At 47.5% G+C, this 19500-nt stretch overlaps 2 protein-coding genes across 2 annotated transcripts in view; one reads left to right on the top strand and one right to left on the bottom strand.

Annotated features, from left to right (window-relative positions):
* The window catches only part of Ptpre (protein tyrosine phosphatase receptor type E), a 152735-nt gene extending 141084 nt beyond the window's left edge, over positions 1-11651 (top strand). The window contains 4 exon segments of the mRNA XM_017797846.2: positions 3030-3155; positions 4012-4178; positions 5891-6026; positions 8675-11651. Coding sequence (XP_017653335.1) covers positions 3030-3155; positions 4012-4178; positions 5891-6026; positions 8675-8749 — 504 coding nt within the window. The 3' untranslated portion in view covers positions 8750-11651.
* Positions 11652-19111: 7460 nt separating this feature from the next.
* Positions 19112-19500, bottom strand: part of Mki67 (marker of proliferation Ki-67) — a 19244-nt gene continuing 18855 nt past the window's right edge. The window contains exon 11 of the mRNA XM_029563048.1: positions 19112-19418. Coding sequence (XP_029418908.1) covers positions 19353-19418 — 66 coding nt within the window. The 3' untranslated portion in view covers positions 19112-19352. The remainder of the gene's footprint in view (positions 19419-19500) is intronic.

The raw sequence follows: 19500 nt of genomic DNA, 5'->3' as shown, positions 1-19500 counted from the left end.
CAAGACTTAAAGGCACACATTCATACATACACCTGGTTGTTGCCCTAATCAAATCAAATTACTTCAGTGTTTCCATTTATCTGAGAATGTCAGAGGCCTCAGGAAGCCACATCCTCCAGAAAGAAAGGAGCTTTACCAATACTGTGCTTCTCTCTGAGTGGGTTTTGCCCCAAGACCTGACCTCAACCCTGAAGCTGTTTTGACTTCTTTGCTTTAAAACACAAAACTTTACTGAGATGTGACTGTCCTGTCATGCAGTTCGCCTTTTTAAAGGGCACAATTTGTTATGGTTTAATGTGTTCATAGTGTAGGGCAAACATCACCTCTGTCTAATTCCAGATCATGGTCAACAGCCCAAAAGAAACCTTGATCCAATAACAATCACTCCTCCCTATCCATCCCTCCTCCCAGACCCTGATAACTGCTGGTCTACTTCCCAACTCTACTGATTTGCCTGTTCTGGACTTTACTATAAATTCAGGCTCTCCATGTGTGGTCTTTGAGGAGCATGTTCTCTCCTCAGTCACCTGTCCAGGCTCATCCAGACTTTAGCATGTATCGCAACTTGATGTTTTTTTAAATAGAATATCTTTGATTGGTTCTTTGACAGTTTAATCCACATAAACAATGTATCTTGATCATAGCCATTCCCAACTCCCCTCAGGTACCACAACGTGTCCCTCCCCCCCTTCGTGCCTTCTCCATTTTAATTTTCTTGTAACCCACTGAGTTCAGTTAATGTGCCTGCTCTGATGTTGGCTGATCTTGTGGCTTGACCTCGTGTAGGTAACTGTGGCTGCAGTGAGTCTGTGGTGTGATGTCCATATCAGGACAGCATTTCACAGCTTCCCTCCCATCCTCCAGCCCTTACGTTCTTTCATCCCTCTCTCCCATGACGTTCTCTGAGCATTGGGGTGGGAGGTTGATATAGATGTCTGCAATACTATAATGTTATACAGTACAATACAATAACAAACTTCTGTTGTTGACAGTAGTCCATCGTCCAAATGGCCACACAACTTTTATCCCTTGTTCGTCAGTTGATGGATAGCTGTATTACTTCTACACGAGGGCTGCTGGGATGAGCCTGTTGTGGACATTCATGTTCCAGCCTTTGTGCAGACCACTTTTTATGTTTTGGGGGCTACATACCTAGGAGTGGAATTACTGACTTATAACATAACTCTGTCATAAACTTTGATCATTTGATATTTTTAAAGAAATTATTTCCCAAAGTAGCAGCCTGGTTTGCATTCCCACTCTTGATGGGCAAGGGCTCTAATTTCTCTCCATTCTTGACAACATTTGTTATTTTTTGCCTTTTTTATTAAAGCCAATAGTGGATAGATTCTTTCCTTTGTTGAAAAGAAAACTTTAAATCAGTTGGGTGTGGTGGCAGATGCCTGTAATCCCAGCACTTGGGGAGAGGAGGCAGGAGGATTAGAAATTCAGTCATCTTCTGCCACAGTGAGTTCAAGGCCTGACATGAAGTCCAGGGTCAAAAATAAAAATCCTTTAAACCATATATATACATCTGTGCCTAAAGAAGCTATTCTTCAATGTAGCTTGTGTACAACTTTATATAAAGATTACCATTGTATGTAATCTTCCAGGAGCTGATTTTCCCATCTATACTGTATTTTTGGTATTTTCCTACGCTGGTGTCTGTGACTGTGTTCAGTTACTGGGTTGTGCATTCTAGTACAGACCACACATCTTCATATACTTGTTTAACCCTTTCCCAGTCCTGGGCAGTGGGGCCTGTTCCATCCTGCTGTTTGACAAACAACTGATACGTTTCATACTGCCAAGGGTTAGCTGGTGCCAAGGAGACAAAATGTCAGATTGGGGAGTGCGTCCACGGATTCCTGGTTGCTTTCCAACGTGGTTTTCAAAGTGAGCACCAGCAGCAGACTAGACGTATCATTCACTGATGTGCCTGGAGCACGTAGGCATCCTCATGTTCGCTAAGTAGCTGCTGCTGTGTCACTCTGTGGTTGTGATTGACATCCCTCTCGTTCTATAAGGTAGAGCATCACCTCAAATATCTGTGGATGTTTTATTTCTTCTTGTATAAAACACTTGTTCTTGCTTTCTGCTTTTAGTACTTACTCTTCTCCTTGCTGTGACAAAATCCCTGGCCAATGCGACTTAAGGAAGGGTTTGTTTTAGCTCGGGGTTGGAGAGTACATTCCCCCGTAACAGCAGGAGCTTGAGGCCATCGTCACTTGCATCTACAGTAAAGAAGCAGCGAGACTGAAGGTGCTCAGCTCACTTTCTCTTTTTATCCAGTCCCCCAACCCATGGTGTCCTGCCACCTACAGTCAGGGTGGGTCTTCCTCCCTCAGTTAAACATCTCTAGAAACACCTTCCCAGACACACCTAGAAATGTGTCTCCCAGGTAATTCTCAAAGTGTCAATCAAAATTAGACATCACATCACCTGTTTTTCTACTGGGTTATTTGTCCTATTATTGCTTTAAGAGCTCTTTACATATGATGGTCACTTGTCCTGTGCTGGTCTCATGAAGTGGGTACCTTACTGCAACTAGTGGCCTCCTTTTTACTCTTTGGATGATGATTGTCGATGAAGCAAAGTGAATGTTATTGCAACCTGATGTTTCCAACTTGCCTACGGGATGACTGAGTCTTTTATGTGTTATTTAGTAAGGTACAACAGTGGGTACTACACAGTGAAAGGATATTTAAGTTCAAGGTTGCAATGTGGAGTAGCACAGTTCACAGACTGCCTGATTCTGGAGAAGTTGGGACGTTCGTGTCAGTCTGAATCTGGGATTCACTTTCCTTTTCTAGCTCCATTGGTTGACCACCTCCTTTCTGTCACGTACCGAAGTTCCCCGTATCCAGGTCTTTCTGGACTCTACTCTGTGCCCTTGGTCAGCAGGCACTAATGAGATTCACATCCATGTTCACACAGTATTTTCTGGTCACACAAAATGGTTTGAGATCAATTTTGCCTAAGTGTTAACAGCAAATTAAGAGGCTTAAGTTTTTATTTCATCTCCCAAGGATAAATGCTACCAGTACTGGCCAACAGAGGGCTCGGTGACGCACGGAGAGATAACTATTGAAATAAAGAGTGACACCCTGTCTGAAGCCATCAGTGTACGAGACTTCCTGGTCACCTTCAGTCAGGTACTGCTGCCTTGGTCACTGAAGACCATGTGGACCTCGGGAAGTGTCATTCGGGGATCTCTTTGTCATTGTGCCAGTTTGGGGCCCAGCACCTGTCACCTCTCCTGTTCCACCTTCTCCTGAGTCCCAGGGAACCACGAAAGGCCAGTGGAGTGTCCTATGGCAGTGAAACTGTCCTCTGAAATCCTGGCTTCTGTGGTCACCGGCCTCCTGCTAGGTAGAGGACCAGACCAGTGACAAGAAGTTTGGCTCACTGGGCTTTGCTGTCACCCACTGCCACTAGGGAGAGTGACCCTAGCCGGGGGCAGAAGGAGAAGGGAGATGGAGGAGGGTGCAGAGGCCTCCTGAGCTCTCTCTAGGGTTTTCTCACAACCTCTGGCTGCCTCTGCTCCCACTGGGCCTTGGGCTGTGCTCAACACTGACAAAGAGCAGGATGGTCACTCCAGGAAAACTGTGCTTGCACAAAGACTTGTGTTTCCCCCCTACCCCACCCCTCAGCCCCTGGGCCAGTAGCAGAGCTCCTGAGCTACAAAACTGACCTCCAACCTCTGATGAGGAACTCAGACTTAGGTATCTCAAGAAAGTGAAGATGAGTCCAATCCTTGAGCAGAGCCACCAAGGGACTCTGGAGGGCTGGGCAGAGCCCGATGGGGGTCAGAGCACGTCCTCTCCCTGCCTTGTAGAGGGAAGCACAGCCAAGTCCCAGCCAGGCCCCTCAGACCAACTAGGAGGAAACAGTAGCAGCCTTCCAAGGGAGAGGCAGGGTGCAGACTTCAAAACCCAGCAGGGTCCATGGAAGGCAGGTGAGGGTGTGGGGCCAGGCATCACTGAGACCCCTCTCCCATCCCGTCTTTAGCCCCTGGCCCGCCAGGAAGAGCAGGTCCGCACAGTACGTCAATTCCATTTCCACGGCTGGCCAGAGATCGGGATCCCAGCCGAGGGCAAGGGCATGATCGACCTCATTGCCGCTGTGCAGAAGCAGCAGCAGCAGACAGGCAACCACCCCATCACCGTGCACTGCAGGTGAGCCACCTCATCCTGTGGGGCTCCAGCGGGTGGCCAGGCAGGAAATGCCCCAGGAGGGTTAGCCACAGGGAGAGTGTCCGGCCCTCTGTGTTAAGCAGGGGCTCCGTGGATGGCAGGGTTAGGCGAGTGGGTGGAGATGTAGGCAGCTCCCCCAAAGGGAGAGCCACACGTGCAGGAAATGAAGCAGCTCTGCAGCTTAGCCGCCAGGGGGAAGAGAGCATGTAAGCCGCTGCTAGGCAGGACTTTGCAAGTGCGGCCAGCGACCGCTGCGGGCACAGGGCAGGGCTTTGCAAGTGTGGCCAGTGTGACTGCTGCAGGCACCGGGTGGCGTGAGCACATCGGTTTTCAGTATCTGGTGCCTTTTCAGGGGCCGTTGAGAATGATGTAGGAATGAGTCCTCTCTGCCTCCACTCTGCAACTGCGGGCAGGAGTTCACCATGCGTGGGGCACCAGGTAGCAGCCAAGGCGATGAGTCAAGACAGTAGGTTCAGAACCTCAGAATATGACCACACTTGCTTGAGATTCTGAGGGGTCCAAAGGCAGCCATGCTCCTGTAGAGGGCACTGGAGGATGCTGACCTATGTAGCCTCCTTAAACATCTCCCAGAGCTCTCCAGAGATGCCTGGCTCTGCCCTCTGGGCCTGCCCAGCTCATCAAACCTAGCACCATCTTCAGGGGAGTTCACTCTAGTCTGTATCCCAGGCAGTGAGCATCATCTGTCATCCTGAAATGTCCCCTTTTTCTGTCAATTCTCCTAAAGCCAGGCCTTGGCACAACAGGGAGAGGCTGTGTCGGGGTTCCTCCTCTCTGCCCCTGAAAGGGAAGCTTTGCATTTCTAACACACCCCAGGTGATCCTGAGCTGCTGGTTGGTCTGGGGACCACACTTTGGGGAACCACTACTTATAATCCTCTAAGTGTTCCCCCTGCATTTCAGGACCCGTCTGACTGCAGATCTTAGGAAAGTGGGGCGGGGGAGGGGGCTGGAATTCTGTTTGCTGTGTCTTGCTCAGTCTGTATATAAGAATAATCCTTTGGGCCTGGAAAGATAGCTCAGTGGTTAAGAGCACTGTATGCTCTTGCAGAACACCCAGGTTTGAATCCCAGCACCCACATGATGGCTAACAATCATCCATAACTCCAGTTCCAGGGGATCCAAGACCCTCTTCTGACCTCCACAGGCATTTGCATGACACAGGTGCACTTACACCCATGCAGGCATAACACTCATACACATAAGAAATGATTTTTAAACAGAGTGATTCTTCCAGCTGCAGTGAAGGGGAGATGCCCAGGTGGTGTGGTGCTTGCGGTACAAGCATGAGGCTCTGAGTTTGGCTCCCCAGCACCCACATAAAAAGCCAAGCGAGGCGGTGCACATCCGTAATTCCAATACTAGAGAGGTAGAGACGGATGGGTTCCTAGGGGCTCTCTGGCCAGCCAGCCTAACCAAAACAGTGAGCTTCCAGGTTCAGTGAGGGACGGTGACTCCAAAAACAAGTAGACAGCAATAGAGAAAGACAGAGGACATAGAGCTCTAGCCTGCTATGTGTGTGCGACACACACACACGCACGCACGCACAGATGCAGTTCGACTTGGTCCTTCGCAGTGACTGCTGTTGCAGTTCTGTTCTACCAGAACTACTGGTTGCAAGTACCCTGCCTCCCCCTACATGCTTGTTTGCCTTCACGGAGCATGTTCCCTCCACAGTGCGGGAGCTGGACGGACGGGTACGTTCATAGCCCTCAGCAACATTTTGGAACGAGTGAAAGCTGAGGGACTACTAGATGTGTTTCAAGCTGTGAAGAGCTTACGACTTCAGAGGCCACACATGGTGCAAACCTTGGTAAGAGTCTGAACAATTGAGATGTTCTGGAAGAGTGGAGATTTGGTCCGTGGAGTTAATGTCTGTTTCATAAAAGAAGTGCAGGTGGGAGAGGTGGGAGAGCTCTGTGCCCAAGGCAGCGAGCCCCAGTCCCCTACAGCCGTTCACAGTAAAGCTTTACGGAGACCTCCTTCCCAGCCTTGGGGGTAAGTCATGGGAGAAGAAATAAGAAGAGGGGCTCATGCAGGAATGTTATATCCATTTAAAACACTGTAACCAAGTTCCAAAGCTGCCCTGCAGTTCAAAGGCCTGACGTGCTGATGTCAGTGTTCTGCTATGGCATTTGGTCTGTTAGCCTTGGGAAAGTCTCACCACCCTCAAGGCTCTGGCCAGGGTCTTTAACACACTGTCCTGCAATCCTCTCTCATTACCTGATATGCCCTTCCTGGTGTGAGGGAGCAATTCCACACCAAATTTAGAAATGGCTCCTGATAAAGGAGCAGTATAATGTTCTTTTTAAAAATGTTTTTTTCTGCCGGACGTGGTGGTGCATGCCTTTAAGCCCAGCACTCAGGAGGCAGAGGCAGGTGGATTTCTGTGAGTTCAAGGCCAGCCTGGTCCACATAGTGAGTTCCAGGACAGCTGGGACTACAGAGAGACCCTGTCTCAAAAAGACCCTCCCAAAAGTTTTTTTTCTTTATTTATTCATAATTTTATGCATATGAGTGTTTTGCCTGCATGTGTGCATGTGCACCCATGTTGCACAATGCTGAATGCATATGGAGGTCAGAAGAGGGGTTTGGGGGTCCCTGGAACTGGAGTTACTGACAGTTATTAGCTGTCATGTGGGTGCTGGGAACTGAACACAGGTCCTCTGCAAGAGCAGGCAGCTCTTAACCACTGAGCCATCTCTCCAGCACTGAAATTACAATTTTATTTCTTTATATTTTTAATATTTTATTTATTATTTTTGTTTTGTGTGTATGAGTGTATTGCCTGCATGTATGTAAGTGTACCTGTTTCATGCAAGGTCAGAACAGGAGAACAGGGTGTTGGATCCCCTGGAACTGGAGTTACAAACAATTGTTAGCCACCATGTGGGTGCTAGGAATCGAACACAGGTCCTTTGCAAGAGAAGCCTATGCTCTTAACCACTGAGCCTTCTCTCTAGCCCCTGAAAGTACAATTTTAAAGGCTCTTCTTGTTCACATCATTTTCCCAGAGACCCCTAATTGGGACCCATCTCCACACTGACCCACTTCTAACAGGCCACCTGGTCCCTGTGCAACGCCAGAGGGATTCCTCCCGCTCCCCAGGACCTTTGCACAGCCCCAGAGCAAGCAGTCACCTGAGCTAGGGTTAGCTCTGACTTCCCACCAGGTGGTGCTCTGATCTCCACCTTGCTGAATATCACAGTCACCTAGGCACATGTGCCTGCCCCAGTAGACCAAGCTGTCCTGCAAACCAGCTAAGTGGCCCACATTGAAGAGGCCACAGACAATACTGGCTGGCTACCTCCACCTGTCACCTGGGTGCCAGTCCTTGTGAAGTTGAACCAAATTATATACAATAATGCAGTAATGGAAGTCTGAGGATGATGCTCAGTTGGTAGAGTGCTTACCTAGCATCCATGAATCCTTGAGGTCCACCCCTAACACCACATTAACTGGGTATGGTGGGTACTCATAGTCCCAGCACTCAGGAGATGGAGGCAGGAGTGTCAGAAGTCCAAGTCATCCTCAAGGGCAGCCTGGGCTACAAGAGTGAAAAAGAGCGAAGGATAATATAAAGGCCTTACGTGAACCTAAGGCATTTAGTCTTGTAAATTCTAATGGAATTCATATTGATATAAAATGTGTTGTTTTCATTTGTTTAACAGTTATAAATTAGGCAGTATGAACTTTATTTGATGTTAGCACTATGATTTTTTTTCCCCCACTTCAAAAATAGTTTTCAGTCAGGTGTGGTGGCACGTGTTTATAATTCCAACGCAAAGAGGTAGAGACAAGAGGATAAGGAGTTCAAGGCCATCCTCAGCTGTGGGAGGAATTTGGTCTAGGCTGAGCAACATCAAGCCCTGCCTCAAAACAGCTATTCTGGGCTAGGGAGATAGCTCAGTTGGTGAAGTGTTTGCCTTGCAAGCCCAAGGACTTGATTTGCATCCCCCAGAACCCACATTTTCAAAAAGGAAGAAAGAAAAAAAAGCGGGAAATGGTGGTACACACTTGTAACCCCAGAACCGAGAAGACAGGCGGATTCCCGGGGCTTGCTGGCTGGCCGGCCTAGCCTTCTGGGCAATTTCCAGGCCAGCGAGAGCCCCTGCCTCAAAAACCTGGTGGATGTACGAAGGAAGGGCATGTGTGTTTGGCCTCTGGCCTCCACACGCACATACACATAACTGTTTTCCAGTATAAATACAAAAACTAAAATAGACCGTGCTATACAGTCTATACACTATTTTGAAACAAATGGATATTTTCTATATAGAAAAATATCTTGATTTATGAATTTTTATGTGCCTAAAATCTCAATTATGTAACAGAAGCTGATGGGTGGGAAGGGGCCAAGTACTTTAATAAATCAGCAGACTGGATTACATTTCATGTTTCTTCTGGTTAAATTCATCAATATGCATGAAGCTTCATTTTAATACATTATTTTTTTTTCAGGAACAGTATGAATTCTGCTACAAAGTGGTACAAGATTTTATTGATATATTTTCTGATTATGCTAATTTCAAATGAAAATTCCTGCCTTAAAATATTTTTTAATTTAATGGTCAGTATATTTTGTAAAAAAAAAAGTTAATTTATTTCATAATGGACATTGATACCCCTCCTAACTCCTTTGTATATATTTTGTTATGCTTTAAAGGCCACCTGCTATAAGGTTATTAAATCTTAAATGCCCTTTTTAAAAATTGGAATAATGTCTTGAGGTCAGATAATATCTGAGAAGATATATATTTCTGCTAATATTGGTAAAAATCTTAATTTTTAATTCGATTCACATCATGTAATGTCATATGTCATGCATCTGTAAATGTGGTTCTTAACATGCCAAGTGTGTTTATGCAAGACACTAAACCAGAAGTCCCCGGTTGAGGAAGCGGGTGACGACTCAGCATCAAGGTGCGTCCGCTCTCCCGCAACCAACCTTAGCACCCGGGGCAGCAGGGTTTAGAAAGGAATGTACATAGGGACTTCGAGTTCTCAGCCATGCGGTTTCTCTTTATGCTTGGAAGATCAGAGAAAGAGCCGGGCATGGTGGTACATCCCTGTACTCCTAGCACTGGAGAGGCTGAGGCAGGAGGATTGCCTCCAGTTCTAGGCTAGCCCTTGGCTACACACTGAGATGCTGTCTCAAAAAAATTAAGTTTAATGAAGTCAGAGAAGATTTTCCAACCCGAATCTAGGTCTCAGTCCCATAAGGATAGATGGTAACTCTTCAGTGATATTTTGAAGGTTTATTAAAGGCTCTGTCTCTGCCGCTGCAGTTTGATGAGAGCATTTGTGCTGACACCTGGCTTTTCATTCCTTTGGGCCTGGGTGTCCCCAAACCAGGATCAAAGCTTTGTTCTGCAAGAACCGCTTGCTGTCCATCTGCTTGTGTGCCTGGCTCAGAATCCAACCAAGTACACTCCCAGGGCTGCCAGAGCTCACTTCAAGCCAGGCCTGCAAGCTCAGTGCAGAACTACTTCCCTCCCTCCAACACTGAAATGAAGTGTCTACATGCACACACACACACACACACACACACACACAGAGTAGGGGAGCACATGTGTAGAAATAGTAGGCTGGCCACAAACAGTTGTACTGTAAATTTCCCAAAAGGCATTTTGTTGTATAAAATTTTCTTGTAAAAAGCTAAGCTGGTTTGTAGGAAAAGAAATCTAAAAGTCTAGATTTGTACAGTTTTTAAATGTCCCACTCTTTGATGTTAACTTATAGAAAAGGTGAGAGAGGGGCAAAAAAAAGAGTCTCCTAATTTGAAGCCTAACTTATTGGAGGACGGAAATGCTGCTGAGGCCTCTGAGCCTGGGTGAGGACAGCACTGATAAGGAGGGTTGGCTCAGGGGAAGAAACGGAATGTAGAAGCATTGCTTTCAGTAAAGATTCTCCATGCCCGTTAGGTACCTAGCAAAGAGCACAATGCAGGGAAGAAGGCAGGGCCATGACTCACTAAAGCACTGAACATTTGCAGTTTTGGTACTCTATTCTGTTTTGAAAAGAGATATGAAAATATAAAGGCCTTATCTGACATTTCCATGGAGAACTGATCACGCCTTCCCATTGCACTGTTTGTCCCCGTTTGTTTATCGTGTGCACAGGGATGACCCCAGGGCTGGTCACGGCCTTCCACAGGTGAACAGGTCACCAAGCTTCTCTTCCACTTCATAGCTCTGAGTTCCATCCTGGGAAATCAGATAGGGCCCAGCATGGAGGGCAAAGCCAGGCAGTGGTTCCGTCAGCCATCACTATCAGCTGCCCCCGGGCCTGGATGCACCTGCTGAGTGGGCCTCCCCTTCTCTCTACAGTGGTAGAACTGTAAGGAGCTTATTGTGACTGGCCAGTGGTCCCTTGCGTTCCCAGGTTAAAACCCTGGGCCCAAAGCCTTTCTTTGACTGAAGCAGAAGAGTTCCACACCTGAAATCCAGTGGGATGAAGGTGACCTTACACTGGTCATTGATTTGAGTTCCACGTCAGTCAGGTCACGCACCTCACCTGCAGCTCAGTTGGTAGAACTCTTGAAGCCCTTTAATGCTCTACCGGGCATCTCTTGCATCAAGGGGTACCTTTAGAGTGGACTTTAAAGTACCATAGTTGTGAGCTTTTTCCTGACCTTGGGACTATCCCAGGGGCCCACTGCAGGAGTTTGGCCTGTTTTTAAACAACTTGTCCATTCCAGAGTCAAACAGACACACCCTCTCACCGACACAGTTTGAGGCGCACTCGTCCTTTGTCAGAGCCTGACCTCTAGCTTCCCATGTGGCTAATGCCGAGGCCAAGTTCAAACAGATTTCCCTGGGTCACAGAGCCACTTCATGCCAGGGGACTACTAAGAGGACCTTCGTCTTCTCTGTATACCTGTCATGCCCATCTCATCTTCCCTCAGTCAAAGAAAGTCCAGGGTCTGCCCACAAACGCCCAGCGCTGCAGTGACCGTCCTGTTCCTCTGTTGCATGCGGCTGTGTTCAAATGCCATATAGCAGTCAGAGCTAAGTGTTCTGATCGGGCGTGTCCCTCGGTCACTGTGTGACTTACTTTACTCTCTCTCCATGCCCTAGACGAATGACGCATACACACCTGTGTTTTCCAAGGTATTTTTTATGTGTTTTTAAAAAACTTCTTAAAATGAGCCTGATACCTGTGTTTCAGCGTTTGGAGACATGCCCGTGTTTGTTTGGGGTTTTTTTGGATGTATGTTTACTGATATATTTTCATTTGTTTAACTAAGCCATGTTTAATTTATGTGCAATCTTTATAATATATGGATGTGTTACAGTTCCAACCTCATGTTTTCTTTTATTACATTTACCATTTGATCTTGCTCTGATTATAATGCCAGTGAATGTTGCTGAATTCTTTGCATATGCAAACTGCAAGATCTAAAACATTCTGATGTAAGAATAAACCTTTATCTTGACTACCAGCCTGTGCCTGTAAGTTTCTCCACCTTTTTAAAAGCTCCGTTCTTGACAAAGCATGCATTAAGGGCTGGATATATCTCAAGTGGTAGAGTACTTAGCATGTGTGAGGCCCCAGATTACACCCGAGCACCAAAGACATGCATTAGTACCTGAGAACTGGTTCATATAGATCACTCACTTTAGGGCTTTCTTTTTAAGGAATGTGGGGGAGGGTGTTCATGAGTGTGGGTGCATGTGTGTGTGCAGATACATGCGGAGGCAAGGAGAAAACCTCAAGTGTCATCCTGAGACACACCATCTACCTCTTTTGAGAGAGGGTCTCTCACTGACTTGGAACTCACCAATTAGACGAGGCCTACACAAGTGTAACACTACACCGAGCGTTCTAGTGTGGGGTCTGGGGATGGTACTCAGTCCTCATGTTTGTAAGGGAAATACTTTACCTACTGATCTATCTCTCGAGCTCTGTTTGGGACTTTTAAAACTTATCTCTGACCTGGCCTGTAAACAGCCTCTGAGGGTGGGTGGGTACCCACCAGGGCAAGAGGACCACAGAGAGCGCAGCTGTTCTATGGAAGGCAAGTGTCATGCAAGAGGCACCGAACGGTGATTTGTTTTGCAGGAAGCTTGTATTCTGTCAATGTCTAGGGAGGAAATGATGTCCCAGGGCTTCCAAGGAAGGCGGCACCATGTTTCGATGCCCACGACCCGGTAGGATCAGAAAGTCTCCAAAAATATTTCTCTCCCCAAATCTGTTCTGTAACTGTTGGCTGTGCTGTAGTCCTACTGTGCCCCTTACACTTCTGATAACCCCGTGTGTCTTAATAACCTGTCCTCCCACTTCCCCTCTGTTATGCTTTGAGTGTGAACTGTCCACCCTGGGCTCCTTCCTGTGTTTGAACACTTGGTCCCCAGCTAATGGTGCTCTTTCAGAAGGTTGTGGAACCTTTAGGACAGCGCCTCACTGGGATTGGGCCTTGATGTTTTATGGCCCAGTCCGACTTTCTGACTATGGATGCGCTGTGACCAGTCAGCCTCCTGCCCCTGCCCCACTTGCTATGTATCCCCTCTGACCGTAAGTCTGAGCAAGCCCTTCCTCCCTTGAGCTGCTTCTTGTCAGCTGTTTTGTCACAACAATAAGAAAAGGAACTAACATACCTTCCCAGTCCCACCCCGCTTACCAGGCTTCTGGGCCTGACATGGAATTAAAGATCCTCTCCTGTTGTGTAAATTGAATACATTGGATAGGCCCTGCTATATTTGATGATTTGAAAACCTCTAAACAAACCTCATCAGCTGTGACGTCATGGCTGCTGGGGCCAGAGCTCTGTTCACTGCCTCTCCTTGTGAGTCTGTAGGATCGCAATTTTGTTTCCTAGTTGAATGGGGCCTCACTCTGCCCTGGATGTGGCCAAGGCCATTTCTCTGGGGTGAAGAGGCTGGTCACCAATTTTTCACTCACCAGGAGCAGATAGACCTGACCAGTACACCCTGTTAGCTCCAAAAGGCACTGAGGGTCTAGAGACAATCACCAGCCAGAGGTCCTGTGGGACAAGAGGACAAACTCAGTGTTCACAGTGGAAGAGGGTCTGGTGGCGCATGCCTTTAATCCCAGCACTCAGGAGGCAGAGGCAGGCGGATCTCTGTGAGTTCAAGGCCAGCCTGGTCTACATATAGGAAGACCCTGTTTCAAAAAAACCAATAAAAGGCTGGGCATGGTGGCACATGCCTTTAATCCCAGCACTTGGGAGACAGAGGCAGGCATCTAGATCTCTTGTGAGTTCAAGGCCAGCCTGATCGGCAAAGCACGTTCCAGGCCAGCTGGGGCTGCAGGGAGACCCTGTCTCAAAAAGACCGAAAAAAGGGTGAATTATATGGCCCTTCAGTTTCTGTACTGAGCCCTAACCCTGGGACCTCAGAATGCACCCACATCTGGAGATAATGTTGCCACATATGTTGCCGGTAGAGATGAAGCCAGGCTGGCCTTCCACTGTTTTCTTGTGAAAAGGGGAACTTGGATACAGAGAGGCACAGAGAGGAAACAGTCCGTGAAGATGAAGGCAAGAGCCCAGGTGCATTAACACATACAGGATGATAGTGTGTCTTCCCTGTAAGATGCCTAAGGGGCCTCCTGATTGGCAAAGGGGTCCTCCTGGTTGATAAAGGGGTCTTCCTGATTGAGAAAGGGGTCCTCCTGGTTGGCAAAGGGGTCCTCCTGATTGGCAAAGGGGTCCTCCTGATTGATAAAGGGGTCCTCCTGGTTGGCAAAGGGGTCCTCCTGGTTGATAAAGGGGTCCTCCTGGTTGATAAAGGGGTCTTCCTGATTGAGAAAGGGGTCCTCCTGGTTGGCAAAGGGGTCTTCCTGATTGGCAAAGGGGTCCTCCTGATTGATAAAGGGGTCCTCCTGATTGGCAAAGGGGTCCTCCTGACTGATAAAGGGGCTCAGGAAACAAAACAAGTATCTAAAGGTGACAGTCATAACAGTGGATGTAATTAAGAGAAAAGAAAACCAAAGTGAAATTTGTGATGCTTAATACTTAAAAAAGCAGAGTTAATGTTATTTGTTCGGCTCTTTGGAAATGCATGATTTACAAATTTTATTGCATCACCTTGCTCTCCAGGAGTTAGTGACGCATTTTCAAACACAAATAAATGGCCATTTTGCATAGTGTTTGCCATGAAAGGAAATCATTTATTCTCATTACTGGTGATGAACCCTGGTCTTTTTCTGCAAATTTTAAGAGTTATTGAGTGGAAAGTTGTTTTTTTAAAAATAGGAAACAAAGACAAAATCTGAAAGGACACACAGCAGGAAGCCCTGAAATCAGGCTACCCACACTACTACGAAAGAATCCCCCACCCCGGGGCTCAAGAGTCCAACTAATCCAAGCTGTGCCTGCATGAAGACTCGAGTTCAATCCCCAGAACACACATATAAAAGGTGGGTGCAAGGGGCTAGAGGGATGGCTCAATGGGTGAGTGTGTCTTGCCCTAGGAGACTCCTTTTCACAAGAAGCTTTCAATTTCATTTTGAGGGAGGATGACTGTGGTCCTTGGGTGGACCCAGAAACTGCATCATCTGTCAGGCACAACCCATCCAGCACAGACTGACAAATGACCTATTCCTGAGGGTAGGAGAGCCAGCCTATGCCTTTATTGGGAAGAATTGGAACTGTGGAGGCACATAACACATTAGAGCATTAGGGAAACCAAGCCACAAACTATGGGACACATCAATTCCCTTGTCTAGACCCCATAAGGTGATGGACACCGAACACTGGAACGACACAACCCCACAGCAACCTCATATGACACCTGGGTGTGTCAAGGACCAAGGACTCCACGGTTCTGCTTGGTCCTCCACTATTGGCACAGCCTAGTCAACTGCCTGCTCATCCACCTGTTCATCCATGTGGGCCTGATCTGACCTGCTGTTTCCTGCTCCTGCCCTATCTCCTGCTCAGGACCGTTAGACCTTTCACTTCCCAACTGAACTCTGCACTTTAGCTCTCAAACCTGACTCCAGCAGCTCCCTCCTGGCTCTCTTCTGGTTCATTATCAGTATAGATTTTCTCAGCCGACTTCTAAAATTTCTTGAACTCAAGCCGGGTATGGTGGTGCCTTTAATCCCAGCACTCTGGAAGGCAGAATCAGGTCTACATAGTGAGTTCCAGGCCAGCCGGGGCTATAGGGAGACCTTGTCTCAAAAAAGACAAAAAATAAATAAAATGAACAAATAAAAAATAAAACCTCCTGAGCACTCCTGCAGAGGCTTTAACTTGTATTCATTCTGTAACACATAAAACTATATAGACACAGAGACGTATTAACTGTGTGCTGTGCGATATGAGAGTATTAGTCATTAAGATGGGAATAAAAGAATTTGCTTTTGCCTGGGCCAGGCTACCAAGGGAGGTAGGATTATATAACAAATTGTTATCGTTGAAACCTCTACACTTTTGAATTTATTGTTGTTCAGTAATGACATTGTGGAAAGACACAAGCTTGTCTGTCAGAGTGTGCTCGGGACTCACCGTTGGCTTGTGACCTCTCATGTCACAGGGACTGATGATTTTATCAGGGATTGTCCTGTGACCATCATCCTCTGTTTCTCTAGGTCAAAGACCATTGGAGTGCATGCTGTCGCCCTCGCACTCTGAAACATGGTCTCATAGGCCCAAACATGGACTCTCTGGTCCTTTATAGAACTTTGCTGATGGCTGGTACATGTTAAAACCCATGAAACCCTTTCTTTTGGATGACCATTACCTCCCAATACCTAGGTCTTGCCAGAGGCCCAAATAGGCCATTCCAGCCTGGCCTGCGGGTGAAGGCCTGATCAGCAAAGCTCTGTGGCTCAAGGCCAGTTGAAGACATACTCTGATGTCAGATTCCAGCTTCTACCCACATGCACTTACTTCTCATTTTCTTTTTTAAAATTTTTTTTGCTTTATTTTTATGTGTGTGCATGTACGTGAGCATACCCATGTCCTGCAATGCTCGAGGATAAAAGAGGATATCGGACCCCCTGGAACTAGAGTTATGGCTGGTTGTTAGCTGCCATGTGGGTGCTGGGATTCGAACCCAGGTCCTCTGCAAGGACAGCCAGTGTTCTTAACCGCTGAGCCATGTCTCCAGCCCTCTGTTTTTCTTTTATCCCGCAGAGACCACATTCAGTTTGGGAACCCTGGGGCCCAGATCTTAATTAAACACTGCCTTGTTACACTGCTCCTAGTCCTGGGAGTTTCCTTGTTTGACTGTATGTGGGACCGTTTGCTGAAGGCTTCATTCAGTGCCCCAGATCATCCTCCCATCATGTCCATGGAAGAATCCCTCAGGACGCAGCTTATGACAGGGGAAGACCTTGGGGCTACAGGTCTTCTGAAGATGATAGCTTGACTCCAGTTGGCTAAGCTCAGGCCAAAAGCTATGTGCTGTACCTCCATGGAAGAATCCCTCGGGACGCAGCTTATGACGGGAAGACCTTGGGGCTACAGGTCTTCTGAAGATGATAGTTAGCTTGACTCCAGTTGGCTAAGCTCAGGCCAAAAGCTATGTGCTGTGTTCTCAATTAACCCTCCCCACTGCCCTTGAACTGGGCCACTAAGTGCCTCATTCTGCAGATAGGAAAACGTCCTGCCAAAGTGAAGACTTGTCCAAAGTTGCACTGCAACAAAGCAGATCGGCCAGGGTTACACATTATGAAATGAAACCATTTTTGGCCAAGTGGCTGAAAGCTGCATTTGAGGTGTGGATGCCTACGGGATGCCACAAACTCAGAGAACCACCCTCCCTTCTTCCCTTCCTCAGCAGCTCAGGATAGTGAAGGACCGTGGGTGTGTCCACACCTGAGCCTTTCCCTGGCCCTGGAGGAGGGCCTCCTTTCAAGGACAATTAACCTCCACACAGAATCCACCCATGGATCTGTCTGCAACTCTCTCTCTCATGATGGAGGGAAATCAGGGACGCCTTGGATAAGGGGTGTTTCAACTGCCACACCTGGCTGTCCTGAGCCAAATCCCCGTGCCTCATCGAGCCCCCTCTCCACTAAGGAATCAGCCGGGTCTGGGGTTACAGGTGGTTTCCTTTGGGAAGTGCTGAGGGGCACGCGCGAACCAGAAGTGACCACAGTGAGGTACCATTCAAGAGTAACTGTCCGGAGGCGCCAGAAATGCAACTGCGAAGACGGATCCTGATGCTGTCACAGGGACAGCTCTGCCCGTCCATCAATCCATTTGCAGTTTTCTTTTCTCTGGTCTCTGTAAAAAAGCACCATGGGCTTTGGGACCATTTCCCCAAACTGTTATGGGTGCAGAGACAGGGTCTCCTAATGAACTTGTTTTGGCTACACCGGCTGGCCAGCAAGTTCCAGGGATCCACCTGTCCCCATCCCCCAGCACTGGGGTTACAGGCCTGCATCAAGGTGCCCAACTTTATTGTGGGTTCTAGGGATCTGAACTCAGGTCTTTTTGCCTACACAGCTGGTACTCAACCCACTGAGTCCCAGTCCCCTAAACAAACCTTTCCAATCCAGCACCTACGGCTCTAAGATGGAAACCACTCTTAATGAGGCTCTTAAAATACTAGTCACCTGGGTGGGAAAACGAGCCGATACAGTTCTGCGAGGTTTTCTGTAACTGAACACTAGGATCTTTCATTCACCACAATGTTCCAGTCCCCAGGCATACAGCTGACTAAAATTTTCCCACACATGACATATCTAATTAAATATTAGAACCCATAGAGTGTTCCCGTTACTTCAAATTTGACTTTAACGTTTAGTCAATCAAGGATGCATTCATGCCTCAAACCGCCCAATAAAGCAAAAGCAGCTCTTCCTTCCTGTGTCTGATGTTCCGCACGATCCCACCTGTGCCAGCCCAACCGTCGCCTGCCCTATGGGCTTCTCGGCCGTTCCCTCCCTGCCTTCTTTTCACCCCCTTCAGGCATAACCTGTTGCCATTCCTCCTGACCACAGACTTGCTGTGGCACACCGTGGTTAAAGTAACTCCCAGGGACTCACGTAAAATGCCAGATTCCTAACTTTGCTCATATAGGGTCTCATATTGTACGAGGCTGCACACCAGACACAGGGAATGCAGACGTTGACAGATGGGGCCCCTGGCTGACCACAGCGCACTCTAGGGGGCAGACACCTTGTCCATCACCTCAGCAGGCAAGGGCAACCCAATAGAACAGGATGTCAGAGGCGCCTGGGAAAATGTACTACACAAAAAAGGACTAGAGACGAGGTGGGAAACAGGAAAGTTGTATATGCAACAGACAGGGTATGACTGTGGGTCTGGAACTGAAACGAGTCTAAGTTTAAAAAGAGACCACGGAGACCGTGGCCTGCAAGTAAGTAGCAGGGCAGCTGTGGGCAAGAAGCCCAGGCTGTTGAGGCAGCTGTGGCTAAGAACCCCAGGCTGTCAGATGGCAGCTTCTGTTCTGGAAAGATCTGTGTCATTTCTTCTACCAGATGTCAGGCAGGTAGTCAGAAAAAGCACATGACAAAAGAAGTCAGGATAGGGATCACAGCTTTGACTAGAGCAGCTGACGGCAATGGTTTTGTGGGCAAGGCCATCAGTGTGTTCAGTGCAGACTCTTAATGAACAGGCAGGCACCAGGCACTCCCTAACAGCAAGCCGTGACTCTGAAGATGGGCTCAGCTAACCAGTCCTTTAAGGCACAGCTATCCTGAATTAAAGTTCAAGGACCCAAAGGGCGAGGCAGATTTGTACAGGTGACCAATAGACTATGAACCAGATGCTCCACTGTGCAGCTGTGCTGTGTAAACTGGTCTAACCATACAATTAGTGTCTACAGAGAATCTGAACAATGTAGACGAAGGGCAGACCCACCTCCCTTTCCCACTGTGCGGGAACAGGCTGAAGACAGGTACACAGATGATGATTGCAGAGGCCAGTGGAGCACACAGAGGCCGTGAACTTCAGGGTTTTATTGCGCAATAGGGAGGCCACCCTTGCACCCGCCCACCCCCAAACTTTCAAATTGTTATTCCTGAGATTCTTGGTAACCCCCTTATGATCTCCACATGGACTTTTAAGGACAATATAGCCAGGAAAAGTCAAGTTTAAACACAGACAACATTATTTACATAATTCATTTTACACATTGACGGTAAAAATTATACTAGAGTTTATCACTAAACTATTTGTCCCCTTCTTAAGTGCCTACTAAATATCTTCACTGTCCCGGCAACTTCTTGTTCTTAACTTCTTGGTGTATACAATGTCTTTATCCTGTTTGGGAAGAAAAACACAACTCTTAAATAAAGTGAAGGAAAAGTTTTTGTGATCAACTTTACTCTGCAAATTTCTGATG

This window comes from Nannospalax galili, unplaced genomic scaffold, assembly GCF_000622305.1.
Source record: "Nannospalax galili isolate Female #2095 unplaced genomic scaffold, S.galili_v1.0 scaffold810, whole genome shotgun sequence".
In the NCBI taxonomy this organism is placed as follows: domain Eukaryota; kingdom Metazoa; phylum Chordata; class Mammalia; order Rodentia; family Spalacidae; genus Nannospalax; species Nannospalax galili.
Note: the sequence above shows the minus strand (reverse complement) of the source record. Positions and strands in the feature narration are given on the sequence as shown.